We start from the raw sequence: 15,668 nt of genomic DNA, 5'->3' as shown, positions 1-15,668 counted from the left end.
TGTTAGAGTATTAATAAAGTATATTGCAATTTATTAAGAAAATTTAACATGACAATTAGCCTTCATCTGCTGAAACCTCCGCCAACCCCCCGGGAAGCGGGTAAGAATGGTAATGCTTGGTCGGGCTTCTACTCTCCTCACGGTCAAAAAAAAGTGAAACGTAAAGTTTGTACTCAAGGATGGGCACAGTGATTGAAAGATGGCTGGCTGTCACATGCGCGCTTCCGACGTCCTTCATAAATGTCATGGGAAATGATGGTCTCCTTGATATGATCATATAGACCAGCTGCGAGGCCGTCACGATCATGACTCTCTGGACCGTTAAGAATGATCCTATCCACAGGGAAGTGATGTCCTCCTGTCAAACCATGCGACTGATAACGTAGTGGAATGGAGTCAGAGCCTGAATTTATTTCTTAGGAAACAACCCCTGTTCCTAGAAAACGCAATATCCCAACGCATTCTGCGTCTTAAATGAGACAAATTTGGAAAACCGTTCACATTTAAGCATCTTCAACATGTTGATCCCAAACCACACAACTTATTTAACATATATTTAAATACGAATAAAAATAGTTTCTTTACAGTAACAAATGACAATTTCATCAACGGGAAATATGTGAAGTTAAATTTCATATTCAGAAGCAATGGCAGAAACAAAGGGCAGACTCCCCTTAACTATGCTTTTCATTTACAGAAAAACTTGACTGCAGCAAATTATTTATCCAACAAAGCATAATCATATGCTGCCCGGGAAAGAATCACATATATGCAACAAATATTCCTATGAATTTCGAGAAATTCGACTTACCAAACTTGCCTTCAAATTAGCGTCTCAGGATCGCAGCTATCTCATAAATATATCAAACTCACACGGGTTGTGTGACACGCAAGGGCTAGACCGTATCAACCTGTGGAAGGAAAGCCCGGAGGCACGTAGATTTCCCTCTTCTGTCTAGCCCATTGAATAAATCTCTGTTGACATACGGCAGTGATTATATAGCTGATATATATTATAAACTATATATTCAAACTTGAGTTTTAAAACATAATCGTAAATATTTAAATTAATTTATTTAAAACATATTTTGTCCCGCCTTTTCAGAAGTCATGGGTTGTATAAAAATATGTCAACGGTTGTTTGATTTATAAGCTAATTCTCCTCATATAAGCTATGTTTGACAATTTAAATGACACCGTAAAGGTGAAATAAAAAAGAAAAAAATTCAAATGCTTGAGTTCCAGCGTAACACATTGATATTGTATAATATAAAATAAATATTTAATTTAGAAAACACTTAAAAAAAACTTTACACTATGTAACGTACTTTTCAAGTTATATCAGAAAGTGAATGCATTTGTGTTTATTAATATTTTTTTAAATTTTGTTAGAAATTTGGTTTTCCAATGATTCATTTATTTGGATTAATTTACTATGTTTGGGTAATTATTTTTTTATATTTGAAAGGGTTTGAAATCATTTTATGTGATGATAAAAGAGAATTAAGTAATTAAAATGGATTGTGTAGAGAATGATTTATTTATTTAGAATATTTTATTATATATTGGGAGATGAGTATTTATTAATTTTTAATTAAGAATGGCATGGTAAAATAAAGTATGGGTATTGTCAAAAGAGGATAATTTAGGATAATTAATATTTTAATTAAAGTGATAGTGTATATTTATTTATTTATTTATGTATATAAGTTGCAAATATCGTATTCACATTATTAACAGGTGTATCAAAGTGCTGAAAATCATTGTTTAAGTTATAAATGCCAAATTGTTTTAATGTAATTCAATTAAAATTACAAATGTCCAATTATGAAATTATAATTCATAATGGTCAAATTATGAGACACTTTCTTTGTTTTTATTTTATTTTTTACTTAGGATGATATTCAGAGTATCTATATAATCTGAAGATGGTATTTATAAATATTTAATTACATTATTATAATTCATAATTTCACAAATCATATGAAATTTTGTTTGGGTTTTATTACTTTAGATGATATTCATAGTACATCGATCATTTGAAGATAATATTTTAGATGATATTTTAGTAAAAAGTAGTTGTAATTTTGGTAATATATTTTGATGGGATATTGAATTATTATGATGGGTATTAAATAAAATTTATAATAATAAAATATTTCTACCATTACTTTATAAAAAATAAATCAATGATAATTAATATAATATATATTGAGACTTTATATTATAATAGACTTTACCATATATGTTATGGAAGTCTATCAAGCAATCAAATTCGCTCGATATAACATGTCAAGTCAAGAGAGAAGCCTACAAAGGGCATATTTGTATACATTATATTTAGATTTTATTAATATGGAGATTTTATTAAAATAAATTCTATATATATATATATATATTTATTAATATAATTAATTTTGAGCATTATGTCCAAGCTATGAGGAGAAAGGAATTAAAAGGTAAATTATTCTTGTTCAACTTATTTATTTTGTAAATATTTTATAGCTTGATTAGGTAAATTACGAAATGAATACTATGATCTATGAAAACCCATGCATCTTACTAAGAATTATTAGGCATTAGGATAGAATACCCTGCATTAGGACAAGGAGGTCGTGAGACCACCCTCCTTGACCTCGATACTAGTAAGACCTGCCTAGCAGGTAAAAATAGCAAAAAAAAAACTATACCTGTTTGTAAACTTGAAATTGCAAAATTATATGTTAAATCTGAAAATATATCTCAAATTTTTACAATTTTATTATGTATATAGAAAACACTACGATGGTAAGGACATATCAGCGACGACGACGTGATCGGGCAGCATCACCGTCATTAACACCACCACCATCATCATCACCATCTCCATCGCCACCACCATCGCCGCCACCATCGAGACCATCATCAACACCAATTGCTCTAGCACCAGAGTTGATTGTTATAATGCGCTCATTGGAAGCCATATTGGAAACATTAAAAGGGTCGACAATGGCTAAAACCAAAGAAGAGCAACCTCAACCCGAAGAAACAAATCCAGCGGAACCCAAAAGTTCTGAGTATAGACAATCAAAGGAAGATATTTCTAGGGAGCTACAGAAAATTAAACTCCTAGAATTTTCAGGAGGACGAGCTAGAGAACGTGTTGAGACATGGTTAGAAGGAATGAACAGATGTTTTGCACTAAGAGAGTACTCTTCTACTTCAAAAACAAAAATTGCCATATTTCAATTAAAGGAAAGCGCCTTGATTTGGTGTGGAAATCTAGAAAAACAACTACACCTCACAACAAATAATGTCCCTTAGGAATTGTTCGAGGAAAGTTCGCGCTACGTATTTACCTCCATATTTTCAAGAACAATAAGCCGGGGCCTTTCATACGTTAATCCAAGGTAATAAAACAGTGGAAGAATATGAAATAAGGTTTATGGAGCTTGTGAAATACATTCATTACTTAGATTTTGATGAACGTCAAGCTGAGCGCTTCGTATATGGGTTAAACCCTTGCATCAGGGCCATGGTTAGGATGTGGAAGCCATCATCAGTAGCCGAGGCAGTGGAATGTGGTCGTTATGCAGAGGAGCATCTAGGAATAAAAAGGGATGCCAGGCCAATAGAATCTCTACAACCAGGATTTCCAAGAAAGACTCCCCGAAACTTCTTCAGGGGAAGTAGCTCAAGGCCACCTCCTTATGGTAATAGATTTACTCCAAGAGGAGCAGGAGCAAGAGCTCCCATGGCAGTTAATACTATAGCTGCTGAATCATCAAACACAAGTCCATGGAAATCTCGTGGAACTGCTAATAGAGGAAGAAATGCGAGAGGAAGTAGCATAAGAGGACGAAGCTCTTTATCTAGAAACTCACAATATGATTCAAGGGGACTGACCCAGGTTAATTGTTGGGGATGTGGAGGACCACATTTCCAACGTGATTGTCCAGAAGCTTCATCAAGTATAATGCATAGAACAGGGAAAGAGTCAGCATCAAATACCCAAGGCAATCATAGAATCCATGTAGTAGTCAACAACAATCAAGCAGCACATCAATCCACTGTAGTGGAATCCTCAGGTATTATTAATGGTATAAAATTCAAAATCTTATTTGATATTGGTGCCACAGATAGTTTCATTTAATCATATGCATTAAATAAATGTGGGTTGGCAGTTCACAAGCAAAGTGATTTCAGACAGGTAGAAATGGCCTCAGGAGAACTCCAATCTGTAGACTTAAGTGTGGAGGAATGCAAAATTGATCTAGGGGTCTGTTCGACTAAATTAAAAGTTTATGTCACAGCCCTAGGAACTTATGACCTTGTCATAGGTATGGATTGGTTAGAAGCTCATCAAGCTTGGGTAGACTGTTATGGGAAAAGAATTCTCGGTATAAATGATGAAGGAGAGACGATCCAAATTCAAGGTATCAAGAGAAAAGTATCTTTACGCTACATATCAGCAATGCAAATGAAGCGTTGCTTAAGGAAAGGTTGTCAGGCATATGCAGTTCAAGAAGTAAGCAAGGAAAAAGGACCATCCTTAGAACAATATCCGGTGTTAGCTGAATTTTTGGATGTATTTCCAAAGGAACTACCAGGATTACCCCCCAAAAGAGAGCTAGATCTCACAATAGAATTGAAACCTGGTACAGAACCAATCTCTAAAACACCTTACAGAATGACAACACCAGAACTTCAAGAATTGCAAATTCAATTGAAGGAACTATTGGATACAAGACACATTCAGCCCAGTATTCCACCTTGGGGTGCTCTTGTAATTTCTGTCAAGAAGAAATATGATTCCTTACGGTTATGCATAGACTATCAAGACTTGAATCGAGCTACAGTAAAGAATCGGTATTCAATGCCTCGAATTGATGACCTCTTCGACCAAATGAAGGGAGCTACTGTCTTTTCAAAAATCGATCTACGATCGGGTTATCATCAACTAAGGATTAAGGAAAACGATATTTCTAAGATTGCATTCTGAACACGCTTTGGGCATTATGAATTCATTGTGGTACCATTTGGGTTGACTAATGCACCAACAATATTCATGAACCTAATGAACAACGTTCTCCGCAAATATCTTGATCAATTTGTACAAGTTTTCTTAGATGATATTCTCATCTACTCCAAGAATGAGAAAGAGCATGAAGACCATTTACGGATAGTATTATCCTGCCTTAGAAAACACCAGTTATATGGAAAGTTATCCAAGTGTTCTTTCTTTCAGGAAAAGATTCATTACTTAGGTCATATCATATCTGGTGAAGGAATCTCAGTAGATCCTGAAAAGGTAAAAGCAATCATGGAATGGCCAATACCGAAAAATGCACATGAAGTGCGAAGCTTTATGGGTTTAGTCGGTTACTACTAAAGATTTGTGGAAGGATTCTCCAAAATTGCAAAGCCAATTACAACTCTTCAACGTAAAGGTGTTAAGTATGAATGGACTGAGGAATGTAATAAAGCATTTTCTGACTGCTGACCAGTGCACTAATCTTACGAGTCCCTGATATGGACAAAGATTTTACTGTATGTACTGATGCATCCAAGCAAGGGTTAGGTGCAGTATTAATGCAGGATAGAGGGGTAATAGCATATGCCTCAAGAAATTTAAAGCCTCATGAAGAACACTACGCCATTCATGATTTAGAGTTAGCCGCTGTAGTACTAGCTTTAAAGATATGGAGACACTATCTAGTAGGACGAAGCTTTATGCTTAAAAGCGACCATCAAAGTGTAGAAATTTTGAATAATATAACACTTATTCACAGAGATTATCCTGATTATACACTATTTACGGAATGCATGCATAATACATAACCTCCTCTACGTTGATCATCAATTTTGTAGAATTAAGAAACAATCGCATACGCACATTGAAACATCAATCACACATATCAACACAGTATGTACTGGGGAAAGCATACAGCTGAAAACCCCCAACTATCTGTATATTATAATGATAGAGAACATGTAACAATACATAGTACAATACTGCTCACAAGTACTCAGTACCATCTCCACCTGTTACACACAAACTAGCTTAGATCTGAATCAAGTCACAGGTTCAAATCTCCTCCGCTGTCTGCCTGCCTCTACTGCGCAATCCAATGTGAGAATAGAAATGATCCAAGCTCATTTTCATTGGATTGTACTGCGCAATCCTCATTGGCAATCTCAATCATTGATTGTGCAAATCTCATGCACAGCTATAGTCACAACTGATAGTAGTCTCCACCTCTAACACCTGTCTCCACTGAACTGTCCATGCACTGAGTTAACTGATGTATTCTTTAGTTGATTTATGAGTTAATAATTAGTGAATTAATTAATAATTAATTCACATCACTCATCACTGGTGTATTTGCAGTTAGACTAAATACAACTAGTTCAACCAAGTCAAACTGAACACAACTCCATCAACTCCTCAATCAACTCCACCAAACTCAATCACTTGAGTTCTAACTGAAGTCCATCATGCAATAACTCAACTAACCCATAAGAAAAGTGTATTTCCTTCTGGCAGTTGCCTGTGCCACATCTGTAGCTCGAACTGAAGTGCTCCAAGAGGATAAGATAATGTTTATAGTCCAAATATTATTAAGAGCTAATAATATTCGACTGTTCTATTTTTAGACTGGCAATCTAAAAATAGACTCCGCCCATATGTCTAAAAATAGAAGTCCATCTATTTTTACCAACATTACCAATCATCCACAAATAGCATTCTGCAACTCATAGACCATGATCCATATGTCTAAAAATAGACTTTGCACCAAAAATAGCCTGCGGGCCACTTAGTGAAGGCGACTTCTTTTCACTAAGCTCCATCATCTTGTTGCATTTTCAACACAAAGTCTATAGTATTTGTTCACCCAAAGAGACTTGAATGCTAGACAAAGACGATGGAGTGAATTCCTAAGTGAATATGACTTTAGAATATCATACATTAAAGGAAAAGAGAACGTAGTGGCAGATGCTTTAAGCAGAAGACCTTGAATATTTTCCCTCATACCTATCAAAGTAGACTTAAGGCAACGAGTACTAGAACATCTCATAAGAGATAGCTGGTATTTAAAGGTAAGATCTAGTCTTGATAGTAAAAAGTCAAAAGAACCTAAGTTTGAGGGGTATGAACTAGAAGATGATGGAATCTTGCGATTTCATGGAAGGATGTATATTCCTGATAATGGGGATCTCTGAGACACCATCCTTAAGGAAGCCCACAAAGCAGTGTATTGTGCACATCTCGGGGTAAAGAAAATGTATACTGATACCAAGAAACTCTTCTTCTAGTCAGGCATGAAACGCGATATTGTTCAATTCGTTGCAAAATGTCTTGAATGTCAGCAAGTGAAAGTTGATCATTGTCACCCAGCAGGTCTCCTGCAACCTCACGACATTCCTATGACCAAATGGGAGATAATTTCTATGGATTTTATCGTCGGACTACCTCTTACTTCACAAAGACACAATGCTATTCTAGTGGTAGTGGATAAATTAACAAAAAACATCCATTTCATTCCCGTAAGAGATACTTATGAAGTTGCTGACGTAGCTCGAGTATTCATAAATGAAATTATCAGATTTCATGGAGTACCTAAGAAGATCATATCAGATAGAGACTCATGATTCACTTCAAGATTTTGGACTTGCATACAGTCAGCCTTAGGAACTCAACTAAATTTGAGTACAGCTTATCATCCTGAGACTGATGGGCAAACAGAAAGGGTAAATCAAGTACTAGAAGATATGTTGAGAATGTACGTTATGGATCAGCAATCACACTGGGAAAAGTACTTATCCTTAGTCGAATTTGCATACAATAACAGTTACCACAATTCAATCGAAATGCCTCCATTTGAAGCATTATATGGCAGACCTTGCAGAACACCATTAAGTTGAGACAGGTTAGAAGATCGGGTGATAGTAGGGCCAAAATTAATCCAAGAAATGGAGGAACAGGTAAAACAAATTAGACAACAGTTAAAAGAAGCACAGGATAGACAAAAGAGTTACACTGATACCCTTGAGAACCTATGAATGGTTAGTCAATATAGCTGACGCCATGGCACACTCTAGTAGAGGACAGATAGGATGGAAGCGGAAGAGATTAGGAAGGATAGGATGATTCTAGAATAGCTTGGGAACCTGACAGAGGCAGAACATGAATATTATAGTTGTAAAATCTTAAAATATTCAAGAAAACAAATTTTAAGTACCCATATAAAACAAATTCAATCCCGAAATACAAAGACTTATATACTTACACTAATCACTAATATATTTTGGAAACCCTAACTTCGGGACGAAGTTTTTGGAAGGAGGGATGTATGTAATGACCCACCTATAACTATAAATAAAATACGAATATTAGCATACATACGAGACCTCCATACGATAGCTACGTATGCATGGACCTGCATGTATCGCACTATATATAAGCTGGTTACTACAGATATAAATTAAAGTAATGAATTAATACCTCACCAGAATATCATATATATGATAAATCCGTAAACTAAAAGAAAATGTTAATTTTAATTTACAAATTAAATTTAAAATAAAAATAAAAAATTAATAAATTAATAATATAAATTAATTAAAATTATAAATTAAATAAATCAAATTAATTTATTAAAATAATAAATAAACTTTTATCAAATCTCCATATCCGAATAAAATCAACAAAATCAAATAAGATTTGGTTTTATAAAATTACACGTATCAAAATAATGACACGGAGATGGGAGGAAGGCGGTGGACGGGGAATTAAAAGGAGGAAGGAAATATTGAGAAGGGGGAGGAAAAACAGAGAACAATTTCAATTTTAACACAGAGATACAGACACTCTTGAGTTCTGATTGTACTTGAGTTTTTGGGCACGGGGGATCAGATTGCTTCGATTGGAAAGCATTTTGAGATTGTGTACCTAGATTGTACCCAGTTCGGCATAGTGGTTTTGGCCATTTTGGTAATGCAGCCGGACAAGAATTGCAGCAGAGTAGACAGGTTGGTATTCATTAGATTAATTATTTAAAATTCGGTATTTAAATTCAAGTTCTGGTATTTTGAAATTAGTTTGAAATTAGGGTTCTTACAAAACATGATGCCCTAGGAGACCTAATGGGACAAGGCCTAGAAAAGAGAAGAAGGTGAAAGAAAGATAAGTTTTAAGTTGATCACCTTATGGTAGACCAGTGCCTAATTCTTTGGGGAGATTGGAGTAAAAAATAGTAATGATTATGGACTTCGTTTTCTAGGTCAAGGAGGCTTCAAAGACAACTTCGCTTAGCATTAGGGCAAAGGAGAGTAGCCTTGAAAGCTTTATACTTCGTTTTGCAAGACTAGATGGCTTATCGAGGTGAATTCAACAATAGAACATCCCTAGGAACATTCATTTATTATACATGGCCCATACATGAAGAAGCACTATCTAGAAACATAATTTCCACAACTTTGCATAAATGGATGCAGTAAATTAGCCCTAGTATATCGAAAATCTTATCAACAATGTATGTGACAAAGTAAAAGAAAGAATATATTTAAATTGTACTTACATGTATTAGAATATATCCAACCATCAAGAATTTTTCCAATCAAGAAGCTCTAAGGCAAGAAAATAATCCACAAATCAAAATTCATTCCATGCTCCAAAATTTTGTCCACCAAGAAGGATAGCGAAGTTCTCTGAAGAGATACAGGTCCAAACCAAGTGATGATGCTAAAATGAAATCACATCACTTGTATTTATACACTTCTAATGAGTTTGATTTAACTAATTAGGCCTAATTGAGCCCCTAGAATAAAATAATGTACAATAGACCTAACTTTTGGTGACAAGCCCACCAAACTAGCTCATAAACAAAAGAATAAGCATCTCAAGAGGTCGAATGATCAATACTGCATGTCGTTGGGCCTTAGAGGAGGCTTGATGAAGTCCATAGGTGCCAAAATGTGAAATAGGACTCACAAAAGCATTGGACAAGGGAGTGGCCCCCTTGTTCTCCCAATAGTAAATCTGTGGTGCTCCCAAGTGGGTGTGGGGGCACATAAATGTCCTCATGTATCTCCAAATAAGTCGAAGATGCCTGTAGATCATCTACAAGGGCTCGGATGATGGTAAAAGTGACGCCACATCACCATACAAGTCTTGGGTCATCTGCCAAGTGCATAATGTCATTGTGGGGCCGGATGGGCATGGTGAGCCGGGCGCATCTTCCTCATCCAAGAGGTGAACCATAAGCGATATCTAAGTGACTTCAGGGATCCATGGAATGGTACCTACTGCTGTGGAGGCCCATGGCTTTCTACACACACCCTACATGTGCCAATGTAGCCCACTAGAGGGTTAGGACCCCGTATAGGGAGACCAAACCCAAAATGGGGACCATCTGTAATCCTGCATAAGGTCCAATGCGTCCCCGCACCTTCCAGCATATCAAGTCATTTTAAGCAATCAAGTAAAAGAGTTTACAAACCATGGAAAACAAGTGGGCACTTCATAATGGCATGCCCTTCCATAGTGGGCTTTGGCATGTGCTAATGTCTCCAAGCTCCAAGAGGGGTTAACCAATCATCCTATTAGGTTGTTTCTGCTTTTAAAGGGGGGATATGTTCATGGTATATCCGTCAAATGGTGGTGGCATGTGATGCAAGGATGGAGTGGAGTAGGGGACAAAGGGGAACAACCTAGGTCGCATCCCATGGCACAAGGGTAGCTAATAAAAGGGAAGCCTGCACTTGGGTAAATAATGTGTAGGAGGGAGCAATCGTGGTGCATGAGTTACTCCGGCCTTGCTTTTTCCACCCTTCTTCAAATGCCTTTTGCCTTTTATGATTTCCTTTGGTTAACTGCTCAGGGTTCAAAGGAATGAGAGCATGATGTGCAAAGTATAGCCGTGGATACCCCCTTTTAAGGTGGGGCAGTTCATCGCCCACCAAGGGTTGGGACAATCATGGGTTCTTGAATGATAAAGGAGACTCATCGAGGGCCTCTAGGAACCAGGTTGATGGCCACAGAAGGGGAAGAGCTCATGTAATGGATTTTTTCACGTGCTTAATGTGTTTGTCCCAACCATCTTTTGCATTTTGTGGTACAATTTCCTATTGAATGTGGTCAATTATGATTTTTCTTTTCTTTTTAGCTGCATCAAGGTCTGACCCAGGATGTGGGAAAGGGAGGTGGGTGGCTGACCCCATGTGGACCCATTAGGGGAATGTGGACCCAAGTGGGAGAAGTGATGAAAGAGGTTATAATGAGCATAAGGGGAGTGATGTATGTGAATTGGGGAGCGGGACGACACATCCAAAATCGAGGTTTCCCATGTAATACCATCCCAAAAGCCCAAAGGTCAGTAAAAGAGATCCCATGGGACTAGGGTTCAAGGTTATCATCCTAAAAGAGACCTAGGTGACAAGAGCACATACCTACTCCACTCTTTCCGCTGAATCCCCCATTAGTCCATGCCCAAGAGTTTCCATGATAAGTAAACTAAAATAATCAATTACCAAATGACAAGGCATACCTTTAGGTTTGGGAAACCCACCTTCAAACATATGATCATGACAGATGGGTGAGGGACCACATGGCTGGCTCAGGTGGCGGAGAAATGGCACAACGAGCTAGATGGTGATTGCAAGGGGATGTTGGCTGCCAGTTGAGGACCATCATGGAGAAAAATTTTCTCCTAGGAATATCACCCACAAAATGGTGGGTAACAGACCAAATTGGTCTACTACTGCTGAAGCAGAGTTCCTAGGTTTCTCATTGGATTGCCTTGTAAAATCCTTCAGATCAGATTAATAAAATTTATGTTCTACCCCATTTATATTCTCGCTGAAACGGTTTGTTATTTTGTTAGCAAAGTGTTTGACGAAATGCATGTCCACTAAGTGTTTGAAGAAATTCATTAAAGAAATTTCTAATAAATTATTGGGTTGTATTAGCAAAATTTTAGCTTTGGTACATTACACTCCACTCAACATTAGAGCTCTATATATATAGATGTGCATGTGAGTAGGCACTCATCAACATAGCAAGCTCTTTCATCTTTTCTAGTGGAGGAGAAATTCAGCTAAGGAGAAATCCGTTCATCTTTCATTTTTTCTTCATTATTCTATCTCTCTCTTGGAGGCCACACGTGCGAGGATTGGCTGCAGTTTGACCAAGCTGTACGTGTGAGGATTGACCACAGTTTGACCAAGTTTGAGTAGGATGCATGTGTGAGGATTGACCGTAGTTTGACCAGGCTGCATATGCGAGGATTGACCGTGGTTTGAACAAGTTTGACCACATGTCGAGTTGACTACAGGCCGCGCATGTGAGTTGACAGAAGGTTGTAGTTTGACCAGCATTGACCAAGTTGACTCTTGATTGGTTTGACCAACATTGACCAGCAACAATTTGATAGGTTTGACTGGTGATTTGACTTGTAATGTTGGCATAGATTTCTAGAAAAATTATGATATGTAAACCTTGCTAAAAGGACAATTTCTCCTCAAGAAAAGATTGTTGGGTTTCTCCCAATTTGGGTTTCCTAGGGTAAAAATATTGTCTATTGTGCATGGCTATCTTTTTATGATCTTTATTGTTTCCACTGCATTTACAGTGGAGATTTTATGTGTAATTATCTGATAATAACAATGGCATGAGAAATACCTGTTTGAATATCATTAAGAAGTAATTATCATATTAGAAAATTGTACTCTATTGCACATGCTATAGAATTTCAATAGTGACCAACAATTCAAAGTGGACCTAGTCCACTACAAGAACTTAACACTACATAGGATAGGCCTATATGTGGAGCATTCCAACTCTAGGAGACATTTGTCAAGCTCCAAGGCATGCACGTCCAGTGAGCAAGGCTCTAAGGATGAAAACTTCTCTTCCAAATGCCCAAAAAACTCCAACATTGCCTCCTAAGCCATGGGTGACCACACCTACAAGAGTAGTCCTCAAACCCAAGCATTCCCAAGTTAAGTACAAGCTTCTATGCAACCAAGTATCTCCATGCCATTTGGGACTCAATGCCCTCCTCCAAGATGCCCAACGCTCTTTCTCCAAGGTGAATCATTCTTCAAGCAAGCAATCAACTGTCCATGCTCACATCATGAAAAATGTGATCATGCTTACTAGGTCTTCAAGACTTAACGAAATGTGCCACATAAGCACCAAGAGAAGGTCTAGCAATCCATGACTAAGCCATCTCCAATGTGTGTGTCCATCATGTTACAACCATGGGTTATCAATACACCATGCACCCCCTATCACGTGAAGCATCCCCAAGCATAGTTTAAACACTCTTTGGGGTAACCTGGAACCTAACATTGTACTCATCTTATTCCATTTCTGATCCTATATACAATTAGGTAGCAAAATATGGGCTATCTTTTGGAATTGATTGATGGCATTTTGGCAAATTATCAGCCATAATTTCATGTAGATCGAAGGTGGTAAGGTTCTTATTCAGTTATGCTACTATGTAATAACAGTTTTGAATAAGAAATTCAACAATGTACAGAGATTTCGTTTTCGAAATTGTGCCAATTTCTGCCAGAACTTATCAGATCTGGAATGCTTTCAAAATTTGCATCAGAATACTCTGCATGGTTTATCTTTATGTAGTTTAAACTTTAGAATTGGTAGGTGCCTTAGGTCAATAAGACTGCATTTGAAAATATGGGTTGCATAGACTATAATATCATCCCGATTCGTTTGCACCATTTATCTCTCGGCAATGACGGTGTCATATTTGTCACTTTGTGTACATGGAGTTTAAGGAATTCTGGAAGCCGGACTGCTGTTTTGGTAAAATTGTTATCGCTGTAGATTTAGCCTGGACCAAGTATGAAGTTTCATATAAGCAAGTTATTCTTGTAAGTGGGATGGTCATTAGAGTTATGCATTGTATAGGGTATGCTATAGAAACAAATCGCTGCAGGTATAGTCACTACTGCACTGTCTAACTGTATTGTGTTAGACCATTGAAGAGTCATCAACATATGAATTATTGCTGTTGAGTTTATTGGAGCTTAACTTCAATTGAATTAATAACCCTGATAGAGGAAATAAAAATTATTGTGGATCCCTGGATAACATGTTGCTACTATTCAGACAACTGTTCGTCTTTCCTGTCGGTTGTTCTTTGATGCACTTGAACTTCCTCCTGCGCAAGTTCTACATTCAAAATTTCGTTTGTTATCTCGAAAGCATGGGAGTTAATTTTGGCTAATTGTTTTCATGGATAAACCTCTTTTTCTTTCACGGTAATTTCATTTTCTTAGATCATAGATTAATTATATTTCATCACATGACATTTCTCCTCTCTTTCACACGTCGTCTTTATTCTTACAATCAGTGTTTAAGTGCAATTAACTTCAATGATACAATGGAACGGGCCAAGAATGTAAAACGTTTAATGCTAAACGTAAACTAATATCTTGAAATTCAGAAGTCGGCATTTTCTTTTTCGTGAATGTTGCCTGATGGGAGCTTTTATGGCCATGCATGTTAGGTTCATCCTTACACCTATCGGAATGAAAACACGTATTTGCACTTCAATTTTCATCAAGATCCATATGAAGAGTACGAGTATTGGATTAAAGTGATTAGAGTTGATGGGCTTTTCACTGATTTCACTGGAAGCTTCCATTCCTACCAAATGTTGACTTCACCAACGGACTCTGAGAAAAATGATACAGCTTTGAATTTGTTGCATAAAATTGGAGAAATGATCTCGTCGTTCAAGCCATCAAAATCATGATTGTAATTAAATCGTTCAAGTCTCCGATGCCTTATATCTATTATAAATTATTTGACTGTATTTTCAAATGCTCAAATAAGTTGTCATCTCCATTGATATTAGTTGACAATTAACTTGGGGACTACCTTTCAAGTGAACAGATGGCATGTGTAGCTTATTCAAGCTGTGGTAAAAGACTTTTTAAATCCGAGGAATTAGTTCAAGTGACTATTTAATTCTTTTTATCAAATAAATATTCATACTGAAATGTTTTTCTATTTGTTTGCATTCTTGCTCACTTTCTCTGTGTATTTTCAGGAGTTAATGAAAACTACGATGTTTCTTACGTGCTTTCAGTATTGCTGAATATTTTTTTTTCAAGTAGAAAAAAACCCTTCATTCCATTATAAAAGAAGAGGTACAGCAGAAAAAAGCACTTCACTCCATTATAAAAGAGGAAGTACAATATCATTTATCTTAGGATCTCTGCTGTTCTCTACCCATCCCATTTACAAATTATATTTCTACAAAAAAAAGCCTATCTTTACAAATTATATTTCTACAAAAAAAACCCTATCTTTCTGTTCCATTATCTTCTGTGTGGCTCGATTTAAACCAGTCTTCTCACAGTCAGTACCGCTGAAGTATCCAAAAGTTTAAACCCCATAGTTCTCTCATAAATAGCACTTCTTTCGAAACAGATGGTAATGCTGCTGACATGAAATGAACGACCAAGGATTTGTATTAACTGAAAAAAAATACTAAATTATAGTACAAAACAGACACTCTGTCGACTGTTTAGTGTAGCAACCGCTGTTTTAAGTATAGATTAAAGCTCTGCAGCAGGATTTTACATCATGATTTTTCACCTCCAGGATACTTTATATGTGCCAGAGTGAACTGTGTAACACAGTAAATACG

General features: G+C 36.6%; 1 protein-coding gene across 3 annotated transcripts in view; it reads left to right on the top strand.

Annotated features, from left to right (window-relative positions):
- The window catches only part of LOC149263210 (glycerophosphodiester phosphodiesterase GDPD6-like), a 334,598-nt gene extending 319,573 nt beyond the window's left edge, over positions 1-15,025 (top strand). For all 3 annotated transcript variants that reach the window (XM_089387371.1, XM_089387374.1, XM_089387378.1), the window contains one exon: positions 14,520-15,025. In XM_089387371.1, the coding sequence (XP_089243497.1) occupies positions 14,520-14,768 (249 nt within the window). In that variant the 3' untranslated portion in view covers positions 14,769-15,025. The remainder of the gene's footprint in view (positions 1-14,519) is intronic.
- Positions 15,026-15,668: the final 643 nt, after the last annotated feature.

This window comes from Pinus tabuliformis, chromosome 6 (genome assembly GCF_031772625.1).
Source record: "Pinus tabuliformis cultivar Carrire ecotype Pingquan chromosome 6, CPIR1, whole genome shotgun sequence".
NCBI lineage: Eukaryota > Viridiplantae > Streptophyta > Pinopsida > Pinales > Pinaceae > Pinus > Pinus tabuliformis.
The sequence above is the reverse complement of the archived record's forward strand: the minus strand, read 5'-3'. Positions and strand labels throughout refer to the sequence as shown.